This window comes from Chrysemys picta, chromosome 20 (assembly GCF_011386835.1).
Source record: "Chrysemys picta bellii isolate R12L10 chromosome 20, ASM1138683v2, whole genome shotgun sequence".
NCBI lineage: Eukaryota > Metazoa > Chordata > Testudines > Emydidae > Chrysemys > Chrysemys picta.
Window position 1 is genome coordinate 12,670,255 of NC_088810.1, and position 18,509 is coordinate 12,688,763.

The following is an 18,509-nucleotide window of genomic DNA, read 5'->3' on the forward strand; positions in this document are numbered from 1 at the left end:
GTGGTGGGGGGGTGGATAGGGGTCAGGGCGGTCAGAGGGCAGGGAACAGGGGGATTGAATGGGGGCAAGGGTCCCAGGGGGCAGTCAGGAAGGAGCAGGGGTTGGATGGGGCGGCGGGGGGCAGTCAGGGGACAGGGAAGGGGGGTAGATGGGGCAAAGGTCCCAGGGGGGGCATCAAGGAACGCAGGGGGTTGGATGGGGCAGGAGTCCTGGGGGGGTGGCCAAAAAGCGCTCAGGACTGGGGTGGTGGCTGAGCCCTGTGTCCCGCTGGGGGGAAGGGGGCAGCGGCGATGCGCGAGGGCTCTGTGCCCATGTCCCGCTTGGGGCGGGGGGGGACGTGCCTGCAGCGCGTGAGGGCTCCATGCCCGTGTCCTGCTTGGGGCAGGGGGGAGGGGCAGCGGCGCACGAGGGCTCCGTGTCCTGCTTGGGGCCTGGGAGGCGTGCGCGCTCCATGTCCCGCTTGGGGCGGGGGGGGGGGCCGGCAGCGCACGAGGGCTCCATCCCCGTGTCCCGCTTGGGGCGGGGGGGAGGCGCCGGCAGCACGCGAGGACTCCGTGCCCGTGTCCCGCTTGGGGCAGGGGGGCCGGTGGCGCGCGAGGGCCCAAAAATATCCTTGCGCCGGCGTCGGGTCGGGGGCCTGAAAGCCCCACCCCCGCAGCTCTGATTGGGCTGGACTCAGCCACACGCATTGCTGGCTCCTGTTGGCAGGCGGGCACGCCACCGGGAGCTGCCCCAGGAAGTGCCGCCACGCCAGCCTCGGGACTTTGGCAGTGATAGTGAGCGAGCTGTTAAAGGGCGTCCCGACCAATGTGCGGTTGGGACGCGAGACAGATGTGTGCGTGGGGTTTAGAATCCCCCTGCAGGCCGCACAGTGAGCCCCCACGGGCCACATGCGGCCCGTGGGCCGTATGTTGTGCAGGCCTGCCTTAGCGGGTTCATCTAGTGGTACTTGCCAGTACCCTTTGGTCTAAAGTAGAGATGAATTGGGCATGTCCCAATTTCTCCAATAGCTCATCTGTGCGTGGCATTGGATAGTTGTCAGGACGAGTTACAGCATTTAGCTTACAGTAGTCCACGCAAAAGCGTATTTCCCCATCTGGTTTGGGAACTAGAACCACTGAAGATGCCCATGCACTATTAAAGGGGCGGATTACACCCATCTGTAGCATGTCCTGGATCTCCCTTTGTATAGCAGTTTGGGCATGAGGTGACTCCTGGTAGGGTGGGGTTCTAATTGGGTGAGCATTACCTGTGTCAATGGACTGGTATGCCCGTTCGGTCCGTCCTGAAGAGGCTGAGAAAATTGGTGCAAAGCTTGTGCACAGCTCCTTGATCTGCTGTCACTGCAGACGTCCAAGGGTCGCGGAGAGGTTCACCTCTTCCACGCCACCATCCCTTTTTCTTTCATAGTAGACACCTTCAGGCCACTCCGCGTCATCTGTTTCCTGGGCTGTAAACTGGCAAACGTTTAATTCTCTGGAATAAAAGGGCTTAAGAGAATTAACATGGTATACGTTAGGCTTTATGTTGGAGGTGGGGGAGGCTATGAGATAGTTAACAGCTCCTAGGCGCTCCTGGACCATGAATGGTCCTTCCCCACGACGCTTCCATTTTATGGGCCTGGAGCGCCTTTAAGACCATGACTTGGTCTCCTACTTTGAAGGAGCGTTCTCTGGAATGTTTATCATACCAGGCCTTTTGCTCTTCCTGAGCATCCTTTAGGTTTTCTTTAGCAAGGGCTAAAGAGTGTCGGAGGGTGCTTTGTAGGTTGCTTACAAAGTCTAGAATGTTAGTTCCTGGAGAAGGCGTAAACCCCTCCCATTGCTGCTTCACCAACTGTAATGGCCCCTTAACCTTGCAGCCATACACAAGTTCAAATGGTGAAAACCCTAAACTGGGATTTGGTACAGCCCTGTAGGCAAAAAGCAACTGCTGCAACACTAGGTCCCAATCATTGGAGTGTTCATTTACGAATTTACGTATCATGGCCCTCAAAGTTCCATTAAACCTCTCCACCAGGCCATTGGTTTGATGGTGGTAAGGGGTGGCAACCAAGTGATTCACCCCATGAGCTTCCCACAGGTTTTTCATGGTCCCTGCCAGGAAATTAGTTCCTGAATCGGTAAGGATGTCGGAGGGCCAACCTACCCTGGCAAAAATGTCTGCTAATGCCTGGCAAACTCTTTTAGCCCTGGTGTTGCTTAAGGGTACTGCTTCCGGCCTTCGGGTAGCAAAATCCATGAAAGTCAGTATGTACTGCTTTCCTCTGGGTGTCTTCTTTGGGAAAGGACCCAGAATATCCATAGCTAGTCACTGAAATGGAACCTCGATTATGGGTAGTGGCTGGAGAGGGGCTTTAACCTGGTCTTGGGGCTTTCCCACTCGTTGGCACACCTCACAAGACTGGACATAATTAGCAACGTCTTTGCCCATTCCCTCCTAGTGGAAGGACTTCCCCAACCGGTCTTTGGTTCTGTTCACCCCAGAATGGGCACTGGAATGATCATGGGCTAAGCTCAAGAGCTTTACCCGATACTTAGTGGGAACTACCAACTATCTTTGAGGATGCCAGTCTTCCTGGTGCCCACCAGAAAGAGTCTCCTTGTATAAAAGTCCTTGTTCTACAACAAACCGGGATCGGTTAGAAGAGCTGAGAGGCGGTGGGGTGCTCTGTGCCGCCGCCCAAGCTTTCTGAAGGCTGTCATCTGCTTCCTGCTCGGCCTGGAACTGTTCCCTTGATGCTGGAGACATCAGTTCCTCCTTGGACTGTGGACTTGGGCTTGGTCCCTCTGGAAGCGATGCAGGTGCTGGGGCTGTTTCCGTTGACTGTGAACCGCTGTCCGCTGGTGCACTATGTTGTATTTCAGGCTCTGGCTGAGCCTCTTGGGTAGGGTTATCTGCTGCTTCTGCCAGTTCAGGCTTGTTAGTGCCCTCTGGCGTTGGAGTTGTAGACGGGTTTGCAAGCGCTGGACTCAGTGCTGGCAATGGTTCTGGTGCTGGTTGCGTTGCCAGTTCTGGTTCTGGGACTGGCTTTGGCTGGATCTCTGGGATTGGATCCACTACGGCTGTTGCAGTCGTTGGCAGAGGATCCGGTTCCACCACCTTTGGCTGGGTCTCTGGTAACACAGACGGGGCCCTGATGGACGGCTCAGGAACAGGGATGGGGGTGAAAGCTTGCTTAGCCTGGCTGTGGGTGACTATTCCCACCCTCTTGGCTAATTTCACATGGTTGGCCAAGTCTTCCCCCAGCAGCATGGGGATGGGATAATTGTCATAGACTGCAAAAGTCCACATTCCTGACTAGCCCTTGTACTGAACATGCAACTTGGCTGTAGGCAAGGTTACAGACTGTGACATGAAGGGTTGAATTGTCACTGGAACCTCTGGGTTGATGAGTTTGGGGTCCACTAGGGATTGGTGGATAGTTGACACTTGTGCCCCAGTGTCCCTCCAAGTGATAACCTTCTTTCCGCCCACTCTCAAGGTTTCCCTTCGCTCCGAGGGTATGAGAGAGGCATCTGGGTCTGGGGATCTTTGGTGTGATTGTGGTGTAATGAACTGTAATCGGTTGGGGTTCTTGGGGCAGTGAGCCTTTATATGTCCTAGTTCATTACATTTAAAACATCGCCCTGCTAAGGTATCACCGGGGCGATGTTGGTTGGTGGAGACTGGTGTGGTGGGGTGAGAAGGCGTCTGGGGTTTCCCTTGGGATGTGGGTGGGGCCTTGGGTTGTCCCTGGTGGTAAGGTTTGGTTTCGGGTTGTCCCTTCTGATATTCGCTCCAACTGCTACTAGTTTTTTCTTTTCTGCCACCTCCACCCATTTGGCTCCAATCTCCCCCGCCTCGGTTACAGTTTTGGGCGTCCCATCTAGGATGTACCTTTCTATTTCCTCAGGAACACCCTCTAAAAACTGCTCCATTTGCATTAGGAAGGGCAACTCTTCCGTAGATTTAACATTTGCTCCTGATATCCAGACATCCCAATTTTTCCCAATGTGGTAGGCATGTCGGGTAAATGACACATCGGGTTTCCACCTTAGGGCTCTGAACCACCGACGGGAATGCTCAGGTGTTAGCCCCGATCTGATTCTGGCCTTGTTTTTAAAAAGTTCATAACTGTTCATGTGTTCCTTAGGCATTTCAGCTGCTACCTCTGCTAAGGGTCCACTGAGCTGCAGCCTCAGCTATACCATGTACTGGTCTGTAGTGATGCTGTATCCAAGGCAGGCCCTTTCAAAATTTTCTAAGAAGGCCTCAGTATCATCTCCTGCCTTGTAGGTGGGGAATTTTCTGGGATGGGAAGGGGTACCTGGAGAGGGGTTGTTAGGATTGGCTGGTATATCCAGCCTAGCCCGTGCTAATTCCAGTTCATGCTTCATCTCTTTTTCTCTCAGCTCCATAGCTCTCTTGTGGGCCTCCTCTTTGGCTTTCTCTTCAGCTTCTTGCTCGAGTTTTTTTAATTGAAGCAGTCTCTGATGTTTTTTTTCATTTTCTTCTGCTTCTAGTCTGGCCAGTTCTATTTTGTTAGCTACTTCTTTGGCAGTCATTTTCCTGTTTTCTTGTGCTGGGCCACACCCCTCTGCAGTTGACTGAAACTGGGATGCACTCAGCTCAGGCTGCTGCTGAGGTAACAGAGACTTTCTAACTAGCTATCCCCGAGAGGTAGAAAGAAAAAAAAAATTCAGCTTGTAAATTCCATTTACCAGCTATTTGCTCACTGATTGAACCCTTCTCTTAACAAAGACCCTTGTTAAAAAAAACTTAACACCTCTGCCTTCAGGCAAGGAGAGATAAGATATGCATCTATCTTCAGCTCTGCTTTCCAAGCAGCTAGAAAGGAGAAAAAAAAATCTTACTGGCTTTTGGTTTAAAATTATCCCACCGCTCTGCCACCATGTCAAGGCTGCTTCCCACTTTGAACTTTAGGGTACAAATGTGGGGGCCTGCATGAAACTTCTAAGCTTAACTACCAGCTTAGATCTCATCCGCTGCCACCGCTCTCGATGCTAATTCCCTTCCCTGGGTAGCCTTGAGAGACTCTTCACCAATTCCCTGGTGAATATAGATCCAAACCCCTTGGATCTTAAAACAAGGAGAAATTAACCATTCCCCCTCCTCCCTTCCACCAACTGGTGGATCAAGATCCAACCCCCTTGGATCTAAAAACAAGGAAAATCAATCAGGTTCTTAAAAAGAAGGCTTTTAATTAAAGAAAAGGTAAAAATCATCTCTTTAAAATCAGGATGGAAAATAACTTTACAGGGTAATCAAACTTAAAGAGCCCAGAGGACCCCCCTCTAGCCTTAGGTTCAAAGTTACAGCAAACAGAGGTAAACACCCTAGTAAAAGGTACATTTACAAGTTGAGAAAACAAAGGTAAACTAACATGCCTTGCCTGGCTGTTTACTTACAAGTCTGAAATATGAGAGACTTGTTCAGTAAGATGTGGAGAACCTGGATTGATGTCTGGTCCCTCTTAGTCCCAAGAGCGAACAACTTCCCAAACAAAGAGCACAAACAAAAGCCTTCCCCTCCGCCAAGATCTGAAAGTATCTTGTCCCCTTATTGGTCCTTTGGGTCAGGTGTCAGCCAGGTTACCTGAGCTTCTGAACCCTTTACAGGTAAAAGGATTTTGGAGTCTCTGGCCAGGAGGGATTTTATAGTACTGTACACAGGAGAGCTGTTACCCTTCCCTTTATAGTTATGACAACTGGTGTGACGGGTTAGATCACAGAAACCCCCTTTGGGACTGCCACCTGATGTGCTTTGACTACCTCTGAGCCTGTTTTCCCTGCCAGCTTAGGACTTCAGTGCCCTGCCTGGTTTGAGCCAGACATGCTAGCCTGCTACAAACGCAGACCTAGGTCTGAACTATGTCCCCTAAAAGCTGCAGGCTTAACTGAAAACAGCTTAACAAGTGTTCCTGTCTCCAACACCCAGGTACCCAGCTCCCAAACCCTGTATAAAGCTTATACAGGGTAAACTCATAAATTGTTTGCCCTCTATGACACTGATAGAGAGGTATGCACAGCTGTTTGTCTCTCCCCCCCCCCCCCCCGGTATTAATACATACTCTGGGTTAATTAAGTAAAAAGTGATTTTATTAAATACAAAAAGTAGGATTTAATTGGTTCCAAGTAATAACAGACAGAACAAAGTGAATTACCAAGCAAAATAAAATAAAACACGCAAGTCTAAACCTAATACAGTAAGAAAACTGAATACAGATAAAATCTCACTCTCAGAGATGTTTCAATAAGCTTCTATCACAAACTGGATGCCTTCCTAGTCTGGGCACAATTCTTTCCCCTGGTACAGCCCTTCTTCCAGCTCAGGTGGTAGCTAGGGGATTTCTCATTACTGCAGCCCCCTTTGTTCTGTTCCACCCCCTTATATAGCTTTGTACAAGGTGGGAATCCTTTGTCCCTCTCTGGGTTCCCACCCCTCCTTCTAAATGGAAAAGCACCAGGTAAAGATGGATCACATGTCACTGTAAGACTCCAAGCCCTTATTCCTCTCAGCCTGACTCACAGGAAGGCCTGCAAGCAAACAGGGCCATCCACAGTCAATTGTCCTGGTTGATGGGAGCCATCAAGATTCCAAACCACCATTAATGGCCCACACTTTGCATAATTAAAATAGGCCCTCAGTTATATTTCATATTTCTAGTTTCAGATACAAGAGTGATACATTTATACAAATAGGATGACCACACTCAGTAGATTATAAGCTTTGTAACAATACCTTACAAGAGACCTTTTGCATGAAGCATATTCCAGTTACTTTATATTCACACTCATTAGCATATTTTCATAAAATCATATAAAGTGAAATGTCACAATGGGACTGTCCCTTTAAAAATGGGACATCTGGTCACCCTACCCTGCACTGTCTTGGAGCAGTGGTGTCTGCTGTCCGTGCACATGGTGCCTGGAGCCTGCTGCGCTAGTTGTGCCCTGTCCAAAGAGGTGCTGCAAGGGAAGTGAAGTGGGAGCATAGGAAGGTAGATGGTCAGTGGTCAGTCTCCTGAGGTCTGTATTTTTTTTTCAACGCCAGCTTCTTTTATTCAGGGCGGGGGGCGGACACGTTTGCAGCAACTCAGAAGAATAAACCCCTCAACACCTCCAGCCTCATCTACAGCCCTTGGCTGGACAGGCTCCAGCCCAAACACCCTGCAGGCATGCATAGCCTCCCTGAAGGGCAAAGCCCCACTCCGTCTAGGGGCCTGGCTCTCCCAAGGCAAGGATCATAGGGGACTGGAGGAGACGCTGCCCTACGGGGCTCCCCCTTCCATGTAGCTGCCCCTTGCCCCTTCCCGATTCAGAGCTCATCCTCTCTGCGTCGAGTAAAGGGGGCTGGGGCAACCCCTGCCCAGTGCAGGCAGATGCTGCCAAGAATGGGGTCTGGCCCCAGTCTCTGAGCCCATCCCCTGCTCCCCTCAGCAGCCAGGCATTCCCTGCTGATAGGAGTTGGGAAGGTCCCCTCCATGGGTCCAGAAACACCCAGCCACAGGCCTAGTAAGGGCCTCCTGCAGGTGCCTATGTAGCTAGGGTTACCATATGTCCGTTTTTTCCCGAACATGTCCGTTTTTTTGGTAATCAAACCCCCGTCCGGGGGGAATTGCCAAAAAGCTGAACATGTCCGTGAAAAATACCGGCCGGGCACTTCCTCCCGGGCTCCAGCTGCTGTGCTCCTCCCCTGACTCTTCAGCTCTGTTTAAGAGCCGAGCTGCCTGAGCGCTCTGGCTTCCGGCAGCCCCCTTGCCTCCGGACCCTGCGCCGCCGGCCAGGCACTTCCCCTCCCAGGCTCCAGCTGCTCTGCTCTGGCGGCGCAGGGTCCGGAGGCAAGGGGGCTGCCCGAAGCCGGTAGCGCTCGGGCAGCTCGGCTCTTAAACAGAGCCGAAGAGTCAGGGGAGGAGCACAGCAGCTGGCCCGGGAGGGGAAGTGCCCGGGGGGAGGAGGGATAGCTCAGTGGTTTGAGCATTGGCCTGCTAAACCCAGGGTTGTGAGTTCAATCCTTGAGGGGGCCACTTAGGGATCTAGGGCAAAATCAGTACTTGGTCCTGCTAGTGAAGGCAGGGGGCTGGACTCGATGACCTTTCAAGGTCCCTTCCAGTTCTAGGAGATGGGATGGGCTGCCCGAAGCCCGAGCGCTACCAGCTTCATGGTTTGCCGGGCAGCCTCCAGACCCTGCGCCCCCGGCTGGGCGCTTCCCCTCCCGGGCTCCAGCTGCGCTGGGGAAGCACCGGCCGGGGGCGCAGGGTCTGGGGGCTGCCCGGCAAACCATGAAGCCAGTAGCGCTGGGGCAGCCCTTTTCGCATGGCTGGGAGGGAGGAGGGGGAGTTAGGGCGGGAACTTTGGGGAAGGGGCGGGGAATGGGCGGAGTTGGGGTGGGGAAGGGGCGGCGTTGGGGCGGGGCTGGGGGTGGGAAAGGGGCAGGGGCAGGGCCCCGTGGAGTGTCCTCTTTTTTTATTTTTTAAATATGGTAACCCTACTGTGTAGCTGAGCAGTCCTCTCCCTCTGCCCCCCCCCACGCAGGGAGAGGGGGGCGCCACCGGCTGTGGCTATTTGATGTGGTGGTGGAACTGGATCACGGCTTTCTCCTGGTCATGCGTCTCGATGGGTCCGGGCCGGATTCTCTGGATCTCATGGATGGCGTCGACCCCAGTGAGTCTCTGGGCCTTCACCAAGTAACAGGCCAGCATGGTTCCTGTCCTGCCAAATCCCATCATGCAGTGCACCAGCACGGCCTCGCCCTTGGTGCTGGCATCCTCCACGATCTGCAGGAAGTGCTTGATCTGCTCCAGCAATGGGGCACAGAAGTCCTGGATGCGGAGGCGATGGAGCTTGATGCCAGGGCAGGTGTTGTGGTAGGGTGGGCTGCGCTTGGTCAGCGACACCAGGTGCCGAATGCCATGCTCATGCATGTACTGGTAGTGTGTGGGCTGCTGTGGCATGGCCAGTCCTGCCAGCTTGCCGGGCACCACCCAGGAGAAGTTTGGAGGGACGGCTGATGCCACCGGTGCTGAAGCCGGCCAGGCTGGTGCATACTGTGCACGCGTTATCCGCAGCCCGCTGGCAGGAGTGCAGGGAGCCCTGGCTGCGTGGTGCCTGGGCCTGGCCAGAGCTGGGGCCGCGGGGGCCTCAGTCCGTCCCCGGCTGCCACCAACGTGTGGCCTGGGGCTGTGCGGTGGGAGCTGCGGGTTTCTGGCTCCCAGGAGCCGGAGGAGGCGTCAGGGGTTCTTACATGTGTCTTTGTGACAATGTTGTCAGTTGGAGGGAGCTTCTTCTGACTGAGATTATTGTTTGGCGTGGCCACCAGTGTTTGTGGGGGTCTTCCTTGCACCCCATTCAGGTTGCTGGTTTCTGTGAATTCCATTCCTAGACCTTGTCTACACTGGCAGCGACATGTAGAATATGTGTAGCTACCTGCCACAGTGAAAAGCAGGTTGTGTCTACACTCACAGCAGTGTGTAGCTACATGCGGCAATGACAGGCTCCAGCAGGAAGGAGGCAATGGGGAAAGGCTCCACTGGCGGGGAGGCAGTGGACACTATGCTGTTAAAAATACATTTGTGTGTATTTACATTATTACGAAAAATATGGGATTTGTATAAACACACCCACCCCCTCCCTCTGAAATGGGTTGGGCTTGTTTTGAAAGGCAGTGCCATTTTTTTTTGCATCTGACGAAGTGGGTATTCACCCACGAAAGCTTATGCTCCAATATGTCTGTTAGTCCATAAGGTGCCACAGGACTCTGTTGCTTTTTGTGTGTGTGAGACTAGGCCACATTCTAGCTGTGGGAAGGCAGTGAGGACATTATGCTGCTAAAAAAGCAGTGTGGACCTGGGAGAATAGTTTTAGAACTCTGTTACTTTAGGCTCTGTGGGGAAATGACCAAAAGCAAGGATTTGGAATAGAAAATTAGTTGAAAATAGCATGAGAATAAGCTAGACAATTCAGCCTTGTCCTCTGCACTGAACTGGTATAAGTTTGGGGAGGACCAGAGGGTATTTAAACTTAAGGTTTAAGGTATTTAAACTTCATTTAAATATAAAATTGAACAAAACCCGGAAGCCACTAGGACGCCTTCTGAATCTAAGTACGCTGTCCAAGCCCTCCCCCTCCCCCCAGCACACAGAAAAGTCAGTCCCTTTGTGCCTGTTAGGTTTAGTTTCAGTTTCCTTTATGTTTGTTGGAGAGAGGAGAAAGGAGTCAAAGGACAGTACCAGTCTGCAGGGAAGAAGGACCACATGCCCCGGGAGCGAGTGCGTGGGGCCAGAGTCTAGAAGGAGAACTGAGGAATGACTTGGTTATTTTAGCGGTTTGTGATTTTTAATGTGATGGAATGAAAACTGGAAGGTGAGGTTCTTGTGTGAAGTTGCAATTGAATGCACAGTCTGCATTTCCTTTGTGCAATGACATTTTGGAAGGAGAATTCCAGGGGCATTTTGAACAAAAACGTGTTTTAAGGAAAGGAGCATTTACTGGAGGTGTCTAATAGTGAAGAAAGTGAGACACTAAGAGGTTTCGTTATTCATGTTCCCTGTCGTTTTTTTTTCTTTCGTTTTCTCCTTAGTTCTGCATTTTAAACCTTATTTTTCTCTGAATTTCCCATTCCTTTTCCTGGCACTTTGCTTTGGGAAAATCTGTTTTTTCTGTTTAACTTGTAAAAAATGTATAATCAGTAATTGAATTTCTGCAGCTACGTTTTGCATGTCTGTCTGTGTTCTATGTTCACATGTGTGTTTGACATGCATGATGCTGCTGTGATTTGTCAGAGAGGAGACTGGTTTGTTGACGCAGAGCAGGTCCATGAGACCAAGGGCAGATCAGATCAGATCTTCTAGGACCAGGGAGCAAGGTGAATTTAAGGGGCTGGTTTAGATTCTCTTTGTTAGAGCTGGCCAGAAAACAGAATTTCTGTCCTGTGGAAAATTGAAAGGTTTTGGAAGTATTTCATCCCAATTCAGGACAAAGAATAGAATCTCACAATATTTTTTGTGGGAGAGAAATTGAAAAAATAATCTGTTTTTGAAGAATGAAAATGGATTTTTTGTCTTGCTGGCAAAGTGACAGAATGACCATATCCTGCAATATCCTGAACAAACTTTATGGAATTCACATAAACTCAATTGAATTAAGTTAAACCTTTTTGAATTAGGGTTAATACCTTTCAGGTACATTGTGGGTGTGTTGTTGTGGCATTGTATGTACCTTCTCTGGTAGGGAAGGTGGCTGTTAATGAACCTTCTCCATTATCAGCTTTGGAAGCTGGCCCTTCTCCAGAGAGAGACGCATATACTGGTTCAAACTGGGTTCTCCAGAGACCAACAGACAAAGAAAAGATTGTTGAATAAAGAGACAGAGTTTAAAATGACTCTGGGCCTTCTTCCTGATCCAGCAAATGGACAGGACACCTGGTCCACAGAGGGTCCCAATCCTTAGTGTAGGATCAGGGGAACTTGGCCTACTGACGCCTCATAAGACAGACCGGAAAGAAAAGACAGCTTGTTCTGAGCTGAAGTGCTGATAAACTTGTAGCCACAAGGTAGCCTCTGTGATGAGGGTATTGAAAGACTGCTCCTGCGACAGCCCCTGTTAGAGGTCTCCGATCTCCGGTAAGCTTATTAGCATTAGGTTATTTTATTGTTTTTAATGTTTTCTCTGTAATGCTCTTTACCTTAAGAAGAAAGTAGGCTGGCTTAGAAAGAGCTGTGTGGTGACTTATATCTATACCAATTAAATCTGTTATCAGTCTCTGAAGAGAAAGCAAGCAGGTCTGCTGAGGCAGCCTGTGTGTGCTGGGACGTACACAGTAAATGCAAGAAACTGTGAAGCCTGGGAAAAAAACTGGTCAGAAGGCAACAGCTGGCGATCTGGAAATCTGACAGTGAATGCCCTTGTTACTCCTGGGGGAATTCTGTGCCACTGCACACATGCAGAATTTATGTCCCCTACAGATTTCTTTGCATCCCTACAGAAAAATGACTTCTGATGGGGAAACAAAAGGAAGCTGCAAAAGTGGCCACCCACCCCTCTCAAGCAGTGCTGGTGCATCATCTTGGGCACCCAGAGCAGCCGGTGGTGAGGTAAAACACTGCGGGAGGGGGAGGCCAGGGCTGAGGATGCCCTGGCTGGTTGCTCCAACCCTTCGCTGGGCTCAGCTGCTAGTCCTGGCTGGGCTGGGGCAGGGGAGGATGGGACTTCCTCTTCCCCTGAAGGATCGTCTGGGGCTGGGTCAGATCCACCCCCAGAAACCTCCCCTGGCTTCAGGAAGCTCCGCACTCCTGTCCCCCCATTTCCTGCCCCTATCGCTCCTCAGCCATGGGGGGGAGGAATCACTGTACAGGGAGCTGCTCCCCAATGCCAAACCCCCATTCATCTGGACCCCCCGTACCCAACACTTCTGCCGAGCCTCACTCCCCCACACCCAGAACATCCCCACCGAGCCACCTGCATCCAAACACACAGCCTGCCGAGCCTCACCCTCCGCACCCAACTCCCCCCCACCAAGCCCTACCCCCTCTTCATCTGGACCCCCGTTAAGCCTTTCCCCCCTGCATCCAGACAAACCCCTACACCCAAACAACCCCCTACTGGGCTCCCACACTCAAAACCCCACCCTGATGAGCCCCACCCCCCTGCACCTGGACCACCCTGATGTGCCCTCCGCACCCAGCCCCTCCTGCTAAGCCCTGACCACCATCACCTGGATCCCCCTGCAGTCTCCCATTCCCCCTGCACCTGGAACCTCCCCAACAAGGCCAGAATCCTCCAGCACCCAGACCCACCACCAAGCCACCCACACCTAGATTGCCCCACACAGAATTCTCTCACCCCACTCCTGGATCCCCCCACATTAAGCCCCTCAACACTTGGATCCTGTTAGGTTGAGCTAGCATACCTGTACCTACACGTGCATGCAAGACTCTGTGCCTCTTGCTCACTATACTGGTGTGCCTGGCGCAGAGGGTCAGGGCCCCTGGGTGTTTCTGTGATAGGCTGGGCCCTTGTGCTGTGTCAGGGTTGAGTGCAGCCTCACTGCTGAGTCCATGGCCTGGGGGTGTGTGGGCTGTACGGTGATCTCCCAACTGTGTGCAGCCAGTGGCCTGTGCTCCCCACTGCTACGCTGGAGCTTCCACATTTATTTATTGACAAATAAAATATGCAGAATTTTAAAATATTGTGTGCAGAATTTTTAATTTTTTGGTGCAGAATTCCCTCAGGAGTACCTTGCTGAACCACTCAGGGAAATACAGATGCAGTTGCCCTGAACTGTGCCTGGAAATTGACAATAGCCTTCCAAGTGGACTGCCAGATGCTGAGCTCTCCACCTTCCTCCCTCTCAACCTCCCACCCAGCCCAGCTGTGGCTCCCCAGCTGCCTGGAAGGCTCCTGTCAATTTCACTTTCTCCCTGCCGTGGGGCAGCCAGGGTTTGGCCATTCCAATTTTCTTGATGAAAAACCTTTTTTTTTCTTTCAACAAAATTGAAATTTTCCTCCAGAAAATTTTGATGTTGTGAAAAGACCATTTTCATTTGGAAAATCATTCTGATGGACAATTCCCAGCCAGCTCTGATCTGTATGGGCTGCCTGTCCAGCTAGCCAGTCTCCTGTAGTGTGTCTGAGAAAGGGTTGGGAGGATGGCAGGCAGGATGGTATGGGCTGGGGAACAGGATTCCTTCTCTGCCCCTCTATGAAGGTGTTGGGGGGCAGGCAGGCTAGGTGGTCACCCTCAAAGGCGATAGGAGTGGGAATGCCCAATCTCCCCCCACAAGAAACTCCATGGGTGAGTTCTTAGAGATGGGAGGTGTTATTGGTGAGGGGATATGAACAAAATGAGGGATGGATCACAGGGACAGGCGGGTGTATGACATGATGACTGGATGTTTGTGTTGAGAGAATGGGCTTCATTTGCTATGAGGCAAGAGGGGCAGTTGCCCCCCCCGACCTTGGTTTGCCCCCACTACTTTTCCTGGGTCTATATGCTCTATGCCCCCTCCCAACTTCTCAAAGATATAATCACTTGTCTTGTTTTGTACGCGGACACACCTTTGTCCCCTCCAGAACAGTTCTGAAATGACATCGCTGTAGCACTTCCCTACGCCAAGGGGAGAACATAGGTACTCCACCTCCGTGAGAGGCAGTAGTTATGTTGATGGGAGAACATAGCTCCCTTGACACAGCGCTGTCTGCACAGGGGGTTAGGTCAGTATAATTACGTTGCTCAGGGGGGTGGATGTTATACCGATGTCAGTTTATAGTTGAGACCTGGTGTTAGGGGGGGAAAAACGGCCTTGCTTTCTTTGAGCCCCATAAACCAACAAAAAAGGGCATGAGTCCAATTTTTATAATCCTTTGAAGATCGTTTTTGAATATCATATAACTGCTTACAGGTATATGAATGGTACAGATTGAAAAGGATTATGCAGAGTGGTACAAGAGGGGATGGAGAACCGAGGGATTACACCAAGCAAAGAAACATTTAGGCTTAATTTCAGGAGAAGTCTATTCAATTGTGAGTAATTTTCTAGTGGAAGCGCTGGGAACCCCTCACAAATTAGTCTGGAGAGAGCACAGCGAGGGACAAGTCTGCTTTGCATCTCTAGCTTCTGAGATTTTTAGAAGAGGCTTTAATTATATGAAGGCAGGAGGTGTTAAGAATCTGTGGCCACCGCATGCCACTCATGACGTGGGCTGGAGATCCTCTCCTTCCCTGTCTGCCTGGTTCATCCCTCAGCCCTCAAAAGGTCTCCTTGTCCAATCTCACTGTATTCTTCAGAAATATGAATGAAAACCCCAAGGAACTGTCTGCATTTCTCAGGTGGCCAGGACACAGGACTCTAGTAAATAGATACATAAGAGATAGCTGTCAATAGCTCTATGTTCAGAGCAATAATCAGCAGTCTTGTGCAATTTCTGTTCCAATATGAACTTGGCTGAGTTCCCAGCTCTACAGCATGCAGCCTTGTAGGGCCCCACCACCTGAAACATGGAGCTGATTTTGTCCAAAGGTGTGTAGAGCTGAGATAAAGATTTCAGAAGGGGTGAATTTTACTAGCAGCATTGAATGAGTATAATCTGGCCCCTTCTTACTCCACATCACTACCCTGTGCAGCCTTTACACTGCATCCTCTACTAACTTCCTCGGCTGAAAGATAGTGCAGACCTCTGACTGCTCTTAACACTCATTTCCCCTGCCTCCCATGTTTACAATCAAAAATTGCTAGACCTTCCCTTTCATCCCTCTTCACTTGTGCACAGCTTTCCCTAACTATCCCCACACCTTGCTCGATTCTGACCTTGCACCATCCCCAACACCCTATGACCCACTCCACTTCCTGAGCCTGCAGTGTCCTCGTTAACCCTAACATACCAAGGCGTCACACCTCCATGTCCTGATCCTTTTCTGATTTTTCTCCTCATCTTTTCCCATTGGGTTGATCTCCATGCTTCCAGATCAGCTTGCACCTGCTGGCCTTATACTGATGGTGCTTATCTCCATGCTTTGCCCCAGGTTCTGATTCTATACATAGACTTTTGTTAACTCCATAAACTCCTCAATACATCACAGAGGATTACAAGGGTGTGTGTCTCATGAGCAATGACAGAGGGAAAGTAAAAGTCCCTTCTCTATTGATTATGTTGTTCATGCACACCACTGTGCTTTGTTGGACAAACATCAGGGATAGGGTGTGGGGGGGGGGCAGGGGGAAGGATGTTTACATCATTGACTTGTACAATATGAAAAATGCCAGACATTGGATAGGTTTCCAGTGTTGCTGTATCTGTGTTGGCCCCAGGATATTAGAGAAATAAGGTGGGTGAGGTCATATTATTGATTGAACCATCTTTTATTTTTCTATAGCTCTTGACCATGGTGTTATAACCTGTTCATATGTGTATATGTGCCATATATGCCCTTTACTGAATCACTTGTGTTTGTGTGACTGAGTCACACTAGAAGCAGGAGGATACTGATATGTGATAGAAATTCCCATTGATCTCAGGTAAAGGTCTGTATTTTGGGAAAGTTTTATAGCTGCAAGCGTGCATAGCAGAAGACTGCAGGGTATATGTCTGTAGCCATTCAATATAAGATTCTACTCAAGGGTCTAGTTTTTAGGAAAAAACAGAACATCGGCTATGACCACTTGAATCTATTAAAAATAGATCTATTGAATCTATTAAAATCTTTTTTTGCTCAAGAAGTGGTGTTAACTGATGTCCCCACAGGATAGTACCTTGGATAACTATATTTTTTCTACCTAAAATTCCTCTTGTAATAACAATTGTTGTTTTTCATTTTTACTTCCTGAAATTTTATGGGAAGTTGGAATTCTACAAGACTTGGCCATGGATGCAGATACAGAACTCTTGGAAAAGATTAGTCTGAACGAATCTGCCTCCGAGATGGGGGAGGAAAAAGAAAAAGGTCAGTAATTCCAAAGGGGCTGTAATCTCCAGAGACTTTTCCTACTGAAGAGCCACAGACCAGTGACTAGCAAAGGGACACCATTTGAGATGAAACTAATAGGACAAGAAAGAGATCTTGGAGTCATTGTGGATAGTTCTCTGAAAACATCCACTGAATGTGCAGTGGCAGTCAAAAAAGCAAATAGAATGTTGGGAATCATTAAGAAAGGGATAGATAATAAGACTCAAAATATCATATTGCCTCTATATAAATCCATGGTATGCCCACATCTCGAATACTACGTGCAGATATGGTCTCCCCATCTCAAACAAGATATATTGGAATTGGAAAAGGTTCAGAAAAGGGCAAAAAAAATGATATGGGGGTATGGAACAGAAACCTGTATGAGGAGAGATTAATAAAACTGGGACTTTTCATATTGGAAAAGAGACAACTAAGGGGGGATATGACCAAGGTCTATAAAATCATGACTGGTGTGGAGAAAGTAAACAAGGAAGTGTTATTTACTCCTTCCCATAACACAAGAACTAGGGGTCACCAAATGAAATTAATAGGCAGCAGGTTTAAAACAAACAAAAGGAAGTATTTCTTCACACAACACACAGTTAACCTGTGGGACTCTTTGCCAGAAGTTGTTGTGAAGTTCAAGACTATAACAGGGTTCAAAAAAGAACTAGATACGTTCACGGAGGATAGGTCCATCAATGGCTATTAGCCAGGATGGGCAGGGATGGTGCCCCCCGCCTCTGTTTGCCAGAAGCTGGGAATGGGCGACGGGATGGATCACCTGTTCTGTTCATTCCCTCTGAGGTACCTGGCATTGGCCACTTTCAGAAGACAGGATACTGGGCTAGATGGACCTTTGGTCTGACCCAGTATGGCCGTTCTTATGTTATTATGTTCTGACGTAAAATTTGGTGTTTCTGGGGTGTGGTGGACAGAAACACGAACCCAGGAACCAATCCCTGTAGCAAACCTCGTTGCCTACTCTGTCCCCATATCTACTCTGGCGACACCATCAGAGGACCCAACCACATCAGCCACACCATCAAGTGCTCATTCACCTGCACATCCACTAATGTTATATATGCCATCATGTGCCAGCAATGCCCCTCTGCCATGTACATTGGCCAAACCGGACAGTCCCTCCGCAAAAGAATAAATGGACACAAATCGGACATCAGGAATGGTAACATACATAAGCCAGTAAGTGAACACTTCCGTCTCCCTGGTCATTCTATTACAGATTTAAAAGTCACTATCATTGAACAAAAAAACTTCAGAAACAGACTTCAAAGAGAAACAACAGAACTAAAATTCATTTGCAAATTTAACACCATTAATCTGGGCTTGAATAGGGACTGGGAGTGGCTGGCTCATTACAGAAGCAGCTTTTCCTCTCCTGGAATTGACACCTCCTCATCTATTATTGGGAGTGGACAACATCCACCCTGATTGAATTGGCCCTGTCAACACTGGTTCTCCACTTGCGAAGTAACTCCCTGCTCTCCAAAAAACAAACAAACAAACAAAAAACCACAGGAGTACTTGTGGCACCTTAGAGACTAATGCCTGCATCTGTAACTTTCACTCTATGCATCTGAAGAAGTGAGGTTTTTACCCATGAAAGCTTATGCCCAAGTAAATCTGTTAGTCTTTAAGGTGCCACCAGACTCCTTGTTGTTTTTGTAGTTACAGTCTAACACGGCTACCCCCGATACATGTACAAATTCACTTTCTTATTCAACAGATCATTTCCTCCCTGTGTGTGTGTCAGATCAGGCTTCCCATATGTGTCAGTTTGATCATACACACAAAAACACGCCCTGTGTGCATCATAAGATTGGCTCACGTGTATGTATCAGGGCTTGTCTATACAAACTCTTAGTTCACAGCAAACTGGGGTATAAATCTACTCCACGCATTAACTGGTTGTGTGGAACCTGCTGCTGGACATTAACAATTCCATATTGTGTTTTCATCTACCCTGCTTTGAAACAGGAGTAGATCAAAGCACACCACTGAACAGTTAGTGCCCATCAGCAGAGTCCTCACGGGCACTTAAT

General features: G+C 49.6%; 2 protein-coding genes across 5 annotated transcripts in view; one reads left to right on the forward strand and one right to left on the reverse strand.

The window, feature by feature from the left end:
- Nucleotides 1-8,563: 8,563 nt before the first annotated feature.
- Nucleotides 8,564-9,378, reverse strand: LOC101951716 (dual specificity protein phosphatase 23-like). The gene is made up of 2 exons (XM_042853940.1): nt 9,247-9,378; nt 8,564-9,049 (listed from the first exon to the last, which is right to left on the reverse strand). The coding sequence occupies exons 1-2, from the start codon at nt 9,376-9,378 to the stop codon at nt 8,564-8,566; spliced, it is 618 nt and encodes a 205-aa protein (XP_042709874.1).
- Nucleotides 9,379-9,406: 28 nt separating this feature from the next.
- The window catches only part of LOC101941125 (uncharacterized), a 54,154-nt gene continuing 45,051 nt past the window's right edge, over nt 9,407-18,509 (forward strand). Inside the window, exons 1-3 of one of the 4 annotated variants that reach the window (XR_010594110.1) lie at nt 10,170-10,364; nt 14,402-14,523; nt 16,339-16,440. The gene's annotated coding sequence lies outside the window, so the exon portion shown is untranslated. Of the gene's footprint in view, nt 11,624-14,401; nt 14,524-16,338; nt 16,441-18,509 lie in introns of all 4 variants that reach the window. The other 3 variants (XR_010594109.1, XR_010594108.1, XR_010594111.1) reach the window with 3 other exon arrangements.

Excerpts from the sequence above, each read along its gene's own strand:
- LOC101951716 (XM_042853940.1), bottom strand. The coding sequence starts at position 9,378 with ATGGAATTCACAGAAACCAGCAACCTGAATGGGGTGCAAGGAAGACCC. Across the intron at positions 9,050-9,246 it reads ACATTGTCACAAAGACACAT|TATGCACCAGCCTGGCCGGC; the intron begins GTAAGAACCCCT and ends ACGCGTGCACAG.